This window comes from Hydra viridissima, unplaced genomic scaffold (genome assembly GCF_058129835.1).
Source record: "Hydra viridissima isolate aposymbiotic clone 2 unplaced genomic scaffold, HvirCarnegie_v1 scaffold_1, whole genome shotgun sequence".
NCBI classification, from domain to species: Eukaryota; Metazoa; Cnidaria; class Hydrozoa; order Anthoathecata; family Hydridae; genus Hydra; species Hydra viridissima.
In genome coordinates this window covers 38,724,984-38,741,183 of record NW_028324300.1, presented here as the reverse complement: position 1 = coordinate 38,741,183, position 16,200 = coordinate 38,724,984, and the positions used below count along the sequence as shown (strand labels likewise).

The following is a 16,200-nucleotide window of genomic DNA, read 5'->3' as shown; positions in this document are numbered from 1 at the left end:
TTATATGGTTAAAGATCACTGGATGTGTACGTTTAATAATCTGCTAGTATCACATCACCAAACGTAAATATTAAATTTCACAATTACGCTCTTTTGTTAATATTTACAGATTATTTTTTCTCTTTTTTAAAACCAATCATTTTTTTCTGTGAGCTGTCTGCTCATATACTTCTACTTGTAGAGAGGAACTTGGACCTGTCTCCCAATCAAAATTTTTCTCATCGGTAACACCTGCACTTATTGTTATTACGTGGTTACCGAGGTACTTGAATGATACGAGAAACTGGGCAGTGAAGTAATCATTCGTAGGAGTGGTCGATTCTTTTAACACCATTTCTGTAAAATTGATTGGCTAAAAGCAAAAGAAAAAAAAAAAAGAAAAAAAAAAAACGAATATTACAGATTGTTATACTGAAAGTAAAATAAGTTTTTTAGCAAAAGAATGACAAGCATTTTTTTTCTTTCGTAAGTACTAAATGCAAATTCCGATCATAACATCTTATTTGAAACCATTCCAGAGGGATTTAAAATTTTATTAGGAAAAAAAAAAAGCTTAAAAATTGCATTGTGCACAGTATAACAGAGACGTGATAAGATAGGCGATTTAACAAACAATATCAGAATTAGATAATAAAAAAGTAAAAACAACGGTTTGCCTTATGGTCGAGAGCTATTTTTCGGACATTTTCAGTGGGAGTGACTTGAACAAGCAAATTAATCTTTGAAACACTTCTGAAAGATTCTACAAGAATAACAGATATGTATTAAGATGTGTGCATGTGCATCATGAAATATATATTTATATTTATATTTACATATAAATCATACTTTATATATTAAATTTAAACAAGGCATTAAAAGTAAATTTATATAACTTAAAAACTTAAATGTAATTCATAAAAATCATTTACGATTCGATTTATTGATTACTCCTTCCACTTTTAAAGCCATTTCTGTATTGATGCTAACTGTGGGCGAGTCTTCGTTTCTCGGTGTCACATACAACTAGAAAATTATGTTACAGTAAGAGTGAGGGTTCTCACTAAAAATTTAATTGTAATATGAGGAATAATTTAAAGTTGAGGCAAAACGAAATACTTGCTTGTAAAAACGTATTTTGTACTGCTTTGTAAAAATATAAAGGATAGTTGAGAGCAATAGCTTGCTGTGCCATCACAGCGGATACCAAACAATCAATTTGCTATGATTAAAAAAAAAAAATTGAGCAAAGGGACACAAAAGTTTTTTTAAAAAAAGTCAATAAAGTACAAAAAAAAATTTATTCTGCAGATCACTTAAAAATATAACATTTATATTTATAACATTTATAAAAATATAACAAACCTTTTGAGAGAAAAAAACACTTTTTGTCTCCAGATCAATTTTCTACAATAGGAATGTAAACCATTCATAAAAAAATAATTCTCGAGTATTGAAGGTGCTGCACGATAACAATCATTTTAATTTTTGTAAACGGCGCGCAAATAATTTTTTGTAAACGGCGCGCAAATAATTTTTTGTAAACAGCGCGCAAATAGATCTTTCTTTACCTGAACTTGCTCCAAAAGCGCAAAGTTTGTTTTTGTGACTGACTCTGTGTAACTGTTAGATTTTAAAAAACCAGTTTGAAACGAAAAGGAATTCGCTCTAAAACACAATATACGAGCATAAAGTGATAGAAAAAAAAAAAAAAAATTTAAAAATCAGAAAATTGCGATGATCAAATACCTGTCAGCATTGCGTTCACAGATCAGAGCTTTAATTGCATATATCATTACCTGGCTGCATTCGTGCAGGCTGACATTGCGTCAAAGAAAATTTTTTTTGAATGTTAAAAAATTTGTTCATTATTTTCCATTCAAATTTTTAAAATAAACATTTCATTTTGTAAGGTGCTGGTAGGTGAGAGCGTATGCAACATGATGTAAAACAATTAAATGAATAAAAAGATACAGTTGAACTGAGTTTAGTGTCGCAGGATCAGCATTGAATGAAGATACGAACAAGTTTTTATAGCCATTAGAAACATTGCTGAATAAATTTGAACAGTGTTGAAACTGCAACAAACCAAACAACATCAAAAATGATTTTTTAAAGGTTGCATAATTACAATAAATCATACACACCGTCACATTGTATTTCAGTACACCAAAGCTTTTTACAACTTAAATAATCATAATTTTTTGCAATTTTCACCTGCGATAAAATTTGCTGTTGTTGCTGAGGCTTCACTGAGGGACTGAATGTGAAACTAGAGCAGCAAGATAATAACTGTATATATGCTTTCAAAAAATCAGAACGCAAACGAGCAAACTTAAATTGGAAATATAGATGATGCTCTGTAGTGACGGCTGCCTAAAAACAAATAAAAATTAAACACAAGATTCATCAGTGTGGTGGTTATTTTTTTAAATTTAAATTGTCAAAGGTTTGGATGATGTTTTAACAAATTTGAAACTTGAATAAATTTGAATTAGATTTATTTTAGAGATTCTAAAGAAAAAGAAAAGAAAAGAAAAGAAAAAGAAATAGAAATAGCTAGATGTAGAATTGGTTCAAAGATTATTTAGAAGAAGTGTTAATATATATGCTTACATTGCCTAGCACAATGGCTATTTTGCTGAATTACCAATATGATTTAATTAAAAACTTCAAGTTGCATATTTTAAAACATAAAGAAAGAATCCAAAACTCAAAAAATCAACAAAAAAAAAAAAAAAAAAAATCCATTGTAAGTAGGTTTATTAAAAAAACAAAACCTTTTAAAAGTTTTAAAAGTTTTAGATGAAGGTTAATGACTATTTGTTAAAGTTAATTACTGTAACAGTCTGTTTTATAAGTGTTACTTATAAATTTTTGTAAAGTCCTACTTTTACTATGTGACTAGTTTATTTCTTTAGTTTTTCTCTTGTCTTTTCTTTATATTATTTAGGTCATTGCGTTTTATTAGTAAATTACTATTTGCAACCACCTGTTTTTTGTAACATCCTTAACACGAAATATATTGATTGATTAATTGATTGTAACAACATAAAATTAAATCAGTTTGATAATGTGAAAAAAAAAAACCGGTATGATAACGACCTATGGGATTTTTGAAATTTATTGTGAGGAAAGAGAATTAAAAACATTAGGAAGAGATGTACACAGGGAGAATTATTTATCCATTTATGTCATAAGAATAAATGACAATTAGACAGTAAGAAAAACAAGAAATAATAGAAAACTATAAAAAGCTCAAAAATAGAAGGACTTTTGTATGAACAAAAAAGAAGCAAAAACATTTGGATGAACAGAAAAAAAAAAAAGAAAAAATACTTTTTAACAAATGTCTTTCACAACTACACATGCACTCTTCACACTAACAGAGAATGACAACTGCACTCACAATATCAAGAACCACTTAATCAATTTTGGTCATTTTTTGCAATGAAAAGCAAGATATCTGGCAAGAAAGTTATAGTTTGGCAAGGCACCTCATCACATGACTTCAAAACTCAGCCAATCAGAAAACTCAAACGGAAACATGAACTCCAAAGTTAACATCTTTAAAAAATTTAAAAGTTTAAAAAAATGACTTATGTCTATGATCCAAAAGCATGATGATCCATCTGTCTTCTGGCCTGATGTTGCATCTTGCAATTACTCATGAAATATAATAGAATGGTATCAACAAAACAGCATCGATTTTGTACCAAAAAACATGAATTCAGCAAACTTGCCACAATTTTGTCCAATTGAAAAATTTTGGGCAAACATGAAATGCGAGCTGTGTAAGAAGAGAAAAATTACAGCAGGCATCAATCAAATTCTGCCAAATTTGGGGTGTGGTATTACAAAATTTTCATAAAAACTACGAAGTCCAAAAGTTCATGCAAGGTGTACTCAATAAATTAAGAATATAGTGACCAGCTTGAAGATGATTTTTTTATAAAAGCTTTACTGTATTGAAGAAAAATTTGCTTTAAAACAATAAAAAAAAAAAAAAAATTATTAAAATTCATAAAGTAGTTCTTGAAATATTTCAGAAATCCCATTACGCCATTATCATTCCTGACAGTTTTTAAATGTATTTACTTAAAAACAAAAGTCATTTAAAAATTACAAGACAATAAAACCTGCAAAAGAAGCATCCAAAGTTTATGAACTAAAATCATTTTCATAAATCATACTTTTATAATTAAAAAAAAAACAAAAAAACTATACAATTCAATTAAAAAAAATATATATATATATAAAAAAAAAAAAAACACCTTAAGATAAGTAAGACCTTGTTGATAATGATTATGTGCTGAAATCAACTTTTTTTGGAGTTCTTCCATTGAACAAACATCTCCAAGCAGCATAGATTCACCTTCGTGAATACTTGATAAACATTTCAACCAAAAGTAAAAGCTTTCAGAAGACACCTTGTTAAAATGTATGAACATTTTTTTCTTCACACAAAGAAAACAGCGAAAAAAAGAAGATAACAAAAGAAAGAAGAAAAAGAAAATTACCTTTGCAATTAACAAGTTCACAATTTTATATGTCAGAGTAGGATACGCCTAAAAAATTATTCAAAGTTGAGATTGATTTATTACAAACACAGTTCATTATATAAAAGCAAGTACTCAAAAAGATCATCATTAAATTGATTATATTAACTATAAATGAGAAAATGGTTAAATAACATTAATTAAAACATGTGAGGCTATATAAGCTGCTATGTGAGGTTGTTTTTAATGAGCAACTAATAATTCTGAAAACTATTTCTAAAGTCAAATTAAAAAAAACTCACCAATCTTGAAGCCTGTCTCGCTAACCTAAACAAAACCCAATACTCTCCCAGATCATAAAGCTTGGTTAGGTACGAAAAGAAATCTTCTTGGAACTTTTTGTTTTCCTTTCTTGCTTCGATATGATAAATGACAGTAACCAAGGCTACCTTAGAGAAAAGTCAAGTATTAAAAATGAAATTAACTTTTCCAGTCAAAAATACTAAACTACCTTAAGTTCATTTGTAAAACATTTTGTTAAAAACACTTAAATTTAAGACAACATTAAAAATATTCTATATACAATTACATAGCTCTATATACAATTACATAGCTATATATACAATTACATACCTATATATACAATTACAAACCTATTTTTAAAATATTCTTTATACAATTACATATCTATTTATGCTTACATACCCATATATACAATTACATACCTATATATGCAATTGCATGCCTATATTTACAATTGCATACCTATATATACAGTTACATACCTGAAACAGTTAAACATTCCATTTATTTTCAGTGAAAAGATAAAAAATTATGATGAAAAAACTAGAAAATTTTAGCTGTTTATAAACTTTTTATATTACAGTAACATACCTGAAACAGTTAAAGGCTTTTTTTTTTTTTTCTTACTGGAAAAGTATATGTACAAAGATAAAAGATATCTGTACATCAAGAAATATCTGCAAATGGAAAAATTCTCAAATATTTTGCATTATATCTACATATCCATGTAAAATAGTTCTGGAAAACTTATTTTTGTAACTTTTAATTTGAAAGAAAAGTGGTTTAATTTCAAAATACTTTAAAACACATTTTTTCTCTCAGCCATAAAAATTTATTTTTTCATCATTACTTTTCTCTTTTTAACAAAAAATTGTTTCATTATTTGTTTCTAGTTTCATTAAAGAAATAACAAGAGGGATATTTCAAATTAAACTGTTAATAGAGTATCTCACTCTTGGTGCTAACTAAAAGTCACCATCTTGTAACATAATATATGCAATTGGTAGTATTATTATTAAAACTGTATTTTGAATACATTTTAAGAATGCTCAGATTGATTTAAGGCTTATTGAAAAAACACCAACTACAAGAGAAAATAAAAGATATTGCATAATTACTCACATAATTATTGCATAAGTAATTGTATAACATAATATATTTATTCACATAATTATTGCATAATTATTCACATAATTAATACAAGAGTTTTTTGAATCAACATTGAAAATATGATTGTGCAACGTTTTTATATTTGATATACCCATTTTGAGATGTGAGTATTTTACAATACACCTAAGAAATTAGCAAATGTAACCCTAGAGATAATTAACTAGTTTTAAAATATAAAAAAACATATATAAAGACTTACAATGACATCTTTGTCAACTTTAGTTAATTCGTTTGTAATAATATTGCTTAGTAACTGGAGAAGAATATCCAACAATGTTTCAAATAAATCACTTCTATGAGCAGCTAACTTTACCAGACAATGACAAACCTCAAGGGTCTGAGCCTCTATTTAAAAAAAGTCAAAAATCAACATCATGTTTTCAAAACAACTGAAAACTTAAAGCTTTTTTCATGATTTAAATGAAGCTGATATTGCATAAACCATACTTGTTAAATAAGGCAAACACTGAACAAAGAAAGCAGGTAGTGAAGACTCAGCAATTGAACTTTTAACAATAACGACAGCAATCTTCAAACATTGCTGTAAAGAGAGGCATTTAGAAAAGTCATCATTTAATTATCATGCTAATTAGAATTTAGTTTCACCCAAGCTATTACTCAATAAATTAAATTTATGAATGCTTAGTATTATGAAAAACCATACCATTAAGATGTAATAAGAATTTATAAACTTTAAGTTTGTTTTAGAAACAAAAAATTTATATCAGTACCAAAAACAAAACAAAAACTTTTAACAAATGAATTACTTTCAAAGAACAGTTAGAATTTTCTGAAATAGCGATGGAAAATAGACCTTCAAGATCTGCTTCAAATTCAGCTGCATCTTCTAAAGAACCTAAAAATTAAATAAAAATCTTTTTACTCAAGAATCTCATCAAATGAAATTACATTTATTCAAGATTGTATAACTAAATTAGATCTCTTCCTTAAAGCCACCCTTATGATTTATGATGATATATGATTTATGATGATATATGATTTATAAGATATATGATTTAATGTAGATGGGTTAATTTACCCCCTTATACCCGCTTCAGTGCCAATACTTTATCAAATCACAAACAGTTTCATTTACTTTGATAGCTTTTTTCAGTTTTTTTGCTCCTATAGAACTCTTTATGAGTAACAGGCTCATTCAATTTGTTTCCTAGAAAAATGTTCAATGCAATTAAAAAACAATTTTTGCATGTTTTTTAAGAAAAAATAGCGAAAAAAACTACACAATTTATAGATGTATTAGTTTGTTTTTTACCAAGATTGGTTAAAAAAATGATTTTCTTTAAGAAATGTTTCAGACAGTTTTTTTTTTTCCCAGTCCATTTTTTAGAACTGATTTAACTAAAAAAGGTTTCAGACAGTTCATAGGTTCGAATCGATTTGACTTAAAAAATGTTTCAGACAGCGGACAAAATTTCAGACAGCGGACAAAATTTCAGTTCAGTTTCAGTTTCACAGAACCTAAATTTTGATGATTCAAAAAAATAAAAGAAAAGAAGAAGAAGAATACTAATAATTGCAATAGTTATTTTACTTATTGTACGCTGTATCTTGGATTAACTAATATATCAAAGTGAAAAATTAAAAAACTTCCTACTTTAAGACTTTTCCACATTGTTTTGTTTCTTATTGTTTGTTACTGTTTCAAACTTACAAAATTGTTATTTAAATTGTAACAATTAATTTTAATTGTACCTTTAAGACTTGATTGAACACTAACCAACACATGCAGAGCCGAAGTAGATATCTCAATACAAAGGTGATTTGTTAGATGAGCCAAATCCTCAAGTGCTAAAAAAATATTTACTTACAGAAACTGATATCAAATGAGATGGTAATATTTTCTGTGCCCACAATGATAAAAAAAAAACTTACTTTTGGTTGAAAGGTAAAAAAATTGTTTGTTATAAAAAAAAAGTTCAACCAAATAGGAAAATTTTAGTTTCAATCTTATTTAACCAGTACATTAACAGCTAAAGATATATATATATATATATATATATAATATATATATATATATATATATATATATATATATATATATATATATATATATATATATATATATATATATATATATATATATCTCTTTAGCTGTTAATGTACTGGTTAATATATATATATATATATATATATATATATATATATATATATATATATATATATATATATATATATATATATATATATATATATATATATATATATAAAACAACTCTAAAATGATATTTGTAAACATCACAGTAGTTGTAACTTTATAAATAAGAAAACTTATATTTTTTTATAAACATACTTTGTCATACTTATTAAATTTTTTTTTCTACATTGAAATTTTTAAAAAAATTTGAGAACTCATTTAATGTTCATAATTTGATAATAGATTTTTTTTCATGAAATTTACACCTTTTTCATACTTTATAAAATACTTATGCAACTATTTTAGATTGTAATAGAGCATCCCAATAATTAACCACTGTGGTAGCATGAGGAGGTTTTTTCTACCAAATATTAAAATTTATCATAATTTTGATATTATTTTTCAAAAATACAATAAGAATCAAAATCTTCCACACTTATTTCTTTATTTACAATAAATACTTATTTCTTTATTTACAATATATGCTTCAAAACATTAGTTGTAGAAAATCAATTAAAATACCAAATGGCATTCTTAACAAAGCTTAAAGAAAATTAACCACACATCTTGAATTAAAATTTATATAGAATTAAAAACTTCAAACTTTTTACATGCCAATATGACTTTGTTAAGATACATTAACAATCTCTTTATATGATGAGGTTAGTTAAAAGCATAGAGTTAATTTTCAGTGGTAATTTTCCATAAGGAAGTAAAAAATTGATTCTTAAAAGTTGATTTAAATGAATGACAATATACCTTGCTGTGAAAAAAGCTGTGGGTAAGAGCAACCTAATACTACAATAATTTCTAAAACTTTCTTCTGTAATATTAAAGGCAGCGTTGATAAGGAAGATAATAATTTCTGAAAAACAATAATGTAAAAAATATCTAAAAGGACTGAAATCATTTCAAATACATTTAAAACTAATTACATCTAACCAAGATTTCAGTAATTACCTCAACTTGCTCTTCATGCCAAAGGTATGAAGCACTTTTTGCTAGCTGATACAAATTTTGAATTGCTACATGGTTAATTGATTTACGAGGGACTTCAAAGGTGAAGCGTAGCAATCGAGCAACCTAGATAAGTGAATAGAAAAGGTGTTTGATTTCAAGGAGGATGTTTTTATTTTTATTTTATGCCATTTGTACTTCCAGACAGTTTATTTTATGAAAAAACGTGTTTTTAGAAACAAAGATGTATTTAGGCAAAAACGGATTAAAGAAAAAGCTAACTATATCAGTACAATTTTGTACGCAACACAGTGGTTTATTTATCTAGCAAATATTCCAATACACAATGCAGTTATTTGAACAATCTGGTAAATATTCAGAAAAGGGAACATGAGTTACTTTTAAGATAACTGTACTTGTATCAAATACAAGCCCTTTACTTTACAGAGCTACATGTAAAATTATACCTGAGAGTTAATATTAACTAATGTGGCAAGGGATAGTTGGGTGGTTGTATTGAGTACAGTTGCTATGAATCTATGCGATGGATAAGATTCCATCAACTCATCACACAGCAAGTTGACCTATTTTAAAAAAAAATTAAAAACAAGCTAAAAACATTTAAAACAAACCTTATGAGCTTAAAATTCTTATTTTGTTTATTTTTATAATATAATTGTGTACTTGGTAAAGACTATGCGTTATAAAAAAACCAAAAAAAGTTTTGTGATTTAAAAATTAACCTTGTTGACCACTGAAAAATCATGGTGCATGTATTTAAACACAGGTATTAGTTTCATCTTTAACTCCAAAGATGTGGCAAGGCCTAACAAAAGAATAATCAATATTCACAAATTAACAAACACAGAATCCTTGGTATTTTTTGATTTATTTATTCCATTGATTATGATAGGGAATTTGGCGCTACTGCAGTTTCTCCCCCCCCCCCCCTCCTTTTTTTTTTTTTGATTGATTATGATAGAGTGTAACATTTAAAACTAAAATGTTTTGTGAAAGAAATAAATTTTGATTGTCAGTAGTAATTTCTAGTTATTTGTTATGGTGAAGGAATTATTTTTCTTTTTACCATTTTAAATTCTTTTATATTTAGGATTACAACTTGATGCTTTCTCATGTTTGTTGGATATAGCGCTGAATTAAAGATACCGCTTTGCTCAGAATATATTTCTTGTTATTTTAAAAACTTTACTTTTTAGATGACAAAAAAAAAATCAGGCTAAAATAAGAAAATGGCAAGATTTAAATAGTACCTTTTACCATATCTGAAATCTTCTGCCACATTCCCACTGCAAAAGAACTAAAAATACACAAATAAAGATAAAAAATAAAAACTATTTGGAGCTGAATGAACAGAATGCTATGGCATGAGAATAAAGGAAACTTCCAGAGAAAGGAAAACTTATATATGTGGTAACAGTTTTAGCGGATGCACCAAACTGATCATACGTGTGGTCAAATACATGTGATCAAGGTGGAACTAGTTATCAATTTAAACACAAAGAGATTCCTCAAAAAAAGTAGATTTAGAATTAGCAGACAAATTGTGAATGTAGCACTTGAATACCATATAAAATGCATGTTGAAAAACTTAAAAAACCTCAGTACAGAAAAATAAAATAAAAGACCATGTCAGAAGTGAAACATGAATTAAAAAAGGTTCTGCCCATGAATTAAAAAAGATTCCGCTCAATATTCCTCAACCCATCCAATTAAATGACAGTTATTAAACCAAGAGGAAAGATATTTTTAGGTAACATGATCTTTCTGTGAGCTGAAATGAAAGGGTCAGACGTTGTGTGACTGTTCATTTTATCTAAAAACATTTTCTTGCTGAACCTGTTTTCTTTTCTTTGTTCAGTTTTTTTTCACTTTTGCAGCAATATGGAAATTAACAAAAAAAAATTGCAGAAAGAATAAAAAAAAACATGGAATAAAGAATACAAAAAAAAGAATAAAACAAAGAATAAAAAAGAAACAAAGAATAAAAAAAAACAGAAAAATATGGAAAAAAAAAAAAAAAAGTTGAAATGATAAAATTTCTGATGGGTATCCAGAAGTAATGATAAAATGAATTTAAATAAAACAAGAGTAAGACATTAATAACTATATCTAATTAAATGTTTAAAGTGTTTGCCTTTATTATCAATCCATAGTTGTATTCTATCTAGATACCTCTTGAGTTTTAACAATGCTGAAACTTGCTAATGTTCTTGGTATTTAGTTCTTGTAAAACACTTGTTAAAAGAGTAATTAGAGTCTACATGCATTAGAAGTAGGAATTCTTGGTTGAAGGTGCTTTTTAACAAACCCATAGTAATAACATAGTAAATCCATAAACCATTTTAAAGACTTCCATAATGTTTTGGTGTTAAATAACAAAATATGCCTGATGTTTTTTAATAGTCAGTGTTTTGGAATTTTATACCAAAATATTTTTTCCATTATAATTGAAATAAGCAATTGTACTAAAACTAAAACTCCATTAAAAAAAAAAAAAAAAAAAAAAAACTGCTCTCTCTCTCAAAATGATTAACAAATGAACGATGCATTTTCATCATTGTTAGATGGACATATTCCCATGGTCACTTAGTTCAATGTTTCTTAAAGCAATACATCAGCAATAAAAATTAAAAAAAAATCACCTTGATTGCTCAGCAAAAGCCTTTGTTGCAAATATTGCAGCTTCAACTTCTGAGTTATCATGAGAATCAAGGCTGTTGTTAATGCTAAAGAGAATATTCAAGAAAGATTTTTAAGGTGAAAAAATTTCTTAAAAACTTCTTAAAAAAACGTTTTTTTTAAATATTTTTTTATTTGAAACACTTTTGAAAATATTTACTTCAGGTGAAAGAAAAAAAAAAAAATATTTTGATTGCTAGGGCAATGATAGCTATTGATCTGATAAATGCTATCTTTAATGAAACAAAACAAAAGATAATTAAATAATTCTGACTATCAAAGCTATTTAAAGGTATCAGAGGATTTTTTTTTAAAGAAAATAGAACCAGACCAATGATGAATGTCTTTTCGCTCAGCTACAATTGAAGAGATGCTTCCGAAAATTCTAGAACGATAATTATTTAAAAGATTAAAGAGAAAGTTAAAGATAATATTTAAAGTAACCATGGCTACAAATAATAAAAAAAGGATTTAGGTTCAAACACAACCTTTTTTTTAGTCACCAAACAATACTAAAACTTACCAGCAAAAAAAATTTTAAATAAATTCTCATTTGATTCACCAATCACAAGCTCAAAAAATACTTTGAAGAAGAATTTCATTCTTGCTAAAATTATTTTTTGTGACACTATGTAACACCTGTTCATTATTTGTACAAAACAACCAAACTTAGTTATCAACAACTAAAGTAATCCCAACACCCTGATGTGCAGTTTGCACTCGTTGTTGATAACTACAACCTCTGTTTTCCTTATATTACATTTAAGTGTTTATTATATCAAATATTAAATCTGTTTACTTATTTAAGCAGATCTAATATATTGAAGTAACTTATAAAGTAAAACTAAAAAGTACCACGAAATAACTAATTTCAGAAAAGTCAAAAAGTGTTAGAACTAAAAACATTTTAACATAAAAGTTAACAAACACTTGGAATATAAATTTCTTTGTTATAAATTTAATTTGGAAACGTTTTATTATTCATACTAATTTTAATTACCTTAATGTAACTGAACGAGCAATTGGGTCATTACTGTGTATAACTGCAAAAAATCTAAGATAGAACTCATCCACATTAAATATCTTGTTCAAATGCTTTTTGCTACTCTGAATTGCTTTCAACACACACAGTTTTAGAAAGTTTGAGCTAAAGTTAAAAAAAAAGTTAAAAAAAAGTTAAAAGTTTGAGTTGAAAAACGAATAAAATAAATGTAAACAACTGTCAAAAAAAATTTTTTTTTAGTAATGGAACTTAATTTTTATTATTATTATATTAGTTTATTAAGTTTATTGTTATTTTGAATAATGAAAATTTTATAACTTTTTGCTGTTCTAACCACATCAGTCATAAAAATGATGTTTTAGATTTGTGATTTAAAAGTTTTATTTGGTTTTTTTTTGCTCTGTAAAATTTTCAAAGAATTTGAAAGTATTTTCTTCTGTATAACTCTTTAAATTTATTGCATAACTCATCGCATCAAATTTTTAACAACATAATTATAACATGCTTTAAATTAAACACTGAGGTGTTCTCTTCCAAAGTTTTTGTGTGAAAAATTTTTGAAAAACTGAAAAAATTGTGTGAAAAATTTTTTCCAAAATTTTGTCATTTTCTCTCATACCAAGAAAATCTAAAAAATATTTTTCAAACTTTCTCCGTTTAAAATACTACGAAAAATCTGATTAACATAATATCTTACCCAGTGCGAAAAGCATCAGCTAACTTCAGAAAGGCTGCATTTACAAGAATAGGATAAGGATGTCTTTCTAGTAATGCTGGAACATGCACAATGGCTTCACATTGTTCACCAGCCTTTCCACTTCGAAGACCTATATATTGAATTTCCATTTCAATTTTACATATTGCTTAACAAATTTATAACTATTGCTTTAACCCTCCATGTTTAAAGCTTCAATCAACTCTAATATTTTAATATAACTTAAGTATGTCCATTCTCTAGGAATTATTATATATTAGATTATATTATTATATATCAGACTTTTTGATCCAAAGAGATTTGCAACATACCAACCAAAAATTTGAATATATTCTGTGGCTTATTTAAACTAAATAAAAGCAATTGCTATTTTATTGTAATTTAAACACTTTTTACATAATTCTTAAAATTTTTTTAAAAGATTTATGTTACAGTGTTATATAATAATATTATATATGACTAACAGTCATTATTGTATTTTATAACAAATCATGTTTTATGCATATTATTGTTTTTTTGTTTTTTTTTGCATTAATGTTTTCATTTTTTGTCTTATTTCTTTATCTTATCTTGGAAAAACAATATTTTAGTAATAACTTATTGATATTTCTTAAAAAATTCAAAAGCTCAAGTGGTTTAATATATTAACATATATATTTTAATATATTATTATATATATTTTTTACATTATCATATATAATATATATATATAATTTCTTATTTTCATTTTCTTTGCAATTTGTGCAAAGTGTTTATTGCACTTTTAATTGCAATGTTTAAATCCTTGATCTTGTTATGCTTATATAATAATTGCAATGCTTATATCCTTGATTTTGTCATGCTTATATGACAATATAGGCATGACAAAATCAAGGATATAAGCATTGCAATTAAAAGTGCAATAAACACTTAGCACAAGTTGCAAAAAAAAAAAGAAAATAAGGACAATAAAGAGATTCTCTATCCATGATACTTTAAGTGACTTACTAAGATCAGGAATTTCTTCAATAACAACCACGCCAGATGATTTACGCATAAAGTTTGTTTTTAAGCAAAATAGGCATTTGACTTCCCCTCAGATACAAACTGAGTTTAACAATTAACAAAATGAAGAAAATGAAGAAAATGAAGAAGTCTCTTTAATGACTATGAAATGATGGTTATTAGATGTGGGTCTAAAAGGATGCATTACTGTAAAAAAGCCTCTACTAAAGAAAATAAATTGCATAAAGAGATTGAAATGGGCAAAGACGCCTTAGGATTGGAGTATATTTGATTGGTCTAAAGTTCTTTGAACAGATATATCTAAATTTCAGATATTCAGCTCAAATAGAAAAATATATGTATGACCTACATCTGAAGAGACAATGATACCAGCATGTATTGTTCTAACAGTGAAACGCAGTGATGGCTCAGCTATGATCTGGGGATGTTTCTGATCAAGTATAAGATGGCTGAAAGAATTTAACAACAACTGCACAAGAAAAATTGGTATCAAGAATGACAAGATTGAGTGAAGCAGTTATTAAAAGAAATGAAGGTTTCTTTGATGAAAATGTGATTTAGTAGTCACTATTTAATTGAATAATATATATTTTTTTTTATAGAAATAGAAACAGATTTTTAATACTAATCTATTCATTATGTTGTTATTGAAAATAAACACACAAAAGTAATACATTACAAGGAAATGTACTACTTTTATGTAATTCTAAACTTTTGATTGGTAGTTTAAGTTAAGCTATTATTGTTGCTATTGTTGCTTATTCTTTGATGTCCTGTTCTTGTTACAAAAACAATGCCTATGTTTAATTAACTTTTATGTATTTTTCACTTGACTTTACAACAGAGTAGTTTTAGTAATTTTTTTGACTTCACCAAATTTATAAGTGGTATTTAATAATTCCTTTATAAAAGCTGTAACTAATCGTAACTGCATGCTATTATAATTGCAGTATCTAAAAATACCAATTAAGTAGCTGACAAAGATACACCAAACAAGTAGCTTAATGGAATTAACAAAATTGTCACCAAATATGTACTTATCAAATGACAATGATTGTGCCCTTAAGTTTATCAAATTTAAAGCAACCCACTTGAATTGAAACCAATTCCAATGTATGTCATGTTTTTAATGAGTTAACCTATGTACCATAAAGGCATTAAATCAGCTAACAAATTTAACCTAATGGAAACATTAGATATTTTTCTAGTGTTTTGAATTAGACATTTTAAACTCCTGAAGGAGATTGCAACTTTAATTTCTCAAGAATTTGAGGTGAAAGGGGTTATGACAAACCTAACATCTTACTATGCTTACCAATACCTCAGATTTTTTTTCTGTGAAAAACCAATGATGATTATGAAGCTACTTTTCAAAACCCTTTCTAAAAAACTAAATACTTAGTTGTTATTTCCACTATGGGAGAGCCATCTTTAATAAAATCAGAAAGCAAAAGTGAACCTCTTTATCAAAAAACAACAAAGTTTTTCATATAACTTATAAGTCTTATATTGCTTCCAGTGAAAGGACTAGTATTTGAAGTACTATCGAATTCACATCATGATCAATTCTTACCAGAAGATCACTAAAAAACATGCAAGTTATTTCAATACATGAAATAACAACAGCTGAATAAAATATTGTTACCTGACTTGCTGTTAAGTGAAGCAACTGAGAGTACAAAAAAAGTCTTGAGAAATATCAAGATTTTTTAAA

At 26.5% G+C, this 16,200-nt stretch overlaps 1 protein-coding gene across 2 annotated transcripts in view; it reads right to left on the bottom strand.

Moving 5' to 3' along the window:
- Positions 1-91: 91 nt before the first annotated feature.
- Positions 92-16,200, bottom strand: part of LOC145192168 (integrator complex subunit 7-like) — a 19,217-nt gene continuing 3,108 nt past the window's right edge. Inside the window, exons 2-26 of one of the 2 annotated variants that reach the window (XR_016447956.1) lie at positions 13,464-13,593; positions 12,764-12,910; positions 12,095-12,148; positions 11,727-11,810; positions 10,335-10,381; positions 9,807-9,889; positions 9,531-9,647; positions 9,067-9,189; positions 8,866-8,971; positions 7,665-7,760; positions 6,719-6,807; positions 6,399-6,492; positions 6,151-6,296; positions 4,781-4,923; positions 4,500-4,547; positions 4,254-4,409; positions 2,197-2,355; positions 1,954-2,057; positions 1,729-1,797; positions 1,551-1,647; positions 1,345-1,386; positions 1,103-1,201; positions 912-1,005; positions 657-742; positions 92-352 (exon numbers count right to left, since the gene is read on the bottom strand). Coding sequence is in view for 1 of the 2 variants with exons in the window: in XM_090074020.1 (XP_089930146.1) it covers positions 137-352; positions 657-742; positions 912-1,005; positions 1,103-1,201; positions 1,345-1,386; positions 1,551-1,647; positions 1,729-1,797; positions 1,954-2,057; positions 2,197-2,355; positions 4,254-4,409; positions 4,500-4,547; positions 4,781-4,927; positions 6,151-6,296; positions 6,399-6,492; positions 6,719-6,807; positions 7,665-7,760; positions 8,866-8,971; positions 9,067-9,189; positions 9,531-9,647; positions 9,807-9,889; positions 10,335-10,381; positions 11,727-11,810; positions 12,095-12,148; positions 12,764-12,910; positions 13,464-13,593 (2,633 nt within the window). In the remaining variant the exon portion in view is untranslated. Of the gene's footprint in view, positions 353-656; positions 743-911; positions 1,006-1,102; positions 1,202-1,344; positions 1,387-1,550; positions 1,648-1,728; positions 1,798-1,953; positions 2,058-2,196; positions 2,356-4,253; positions 4,410-4,499; positions 4,548-4,780; positions 4,928-6,150; positions 6,297-6,398; positions 6,493-6,718; positions 6,808-7,664; positions 7,761-8,865; positions 8,972-9,066; positions 9,190-9,530; positions 9,648-9,806; positions 9,890-10,334; positions 10,382-11,726; positions 11,811-12,094; positions 12,149-12,763; positions 12,911-13,463; positions 13,594-16,200 lie in introns of both variants that reach the window. The other variant, XM_090074020.1, reaches the window with a different exon arrangement.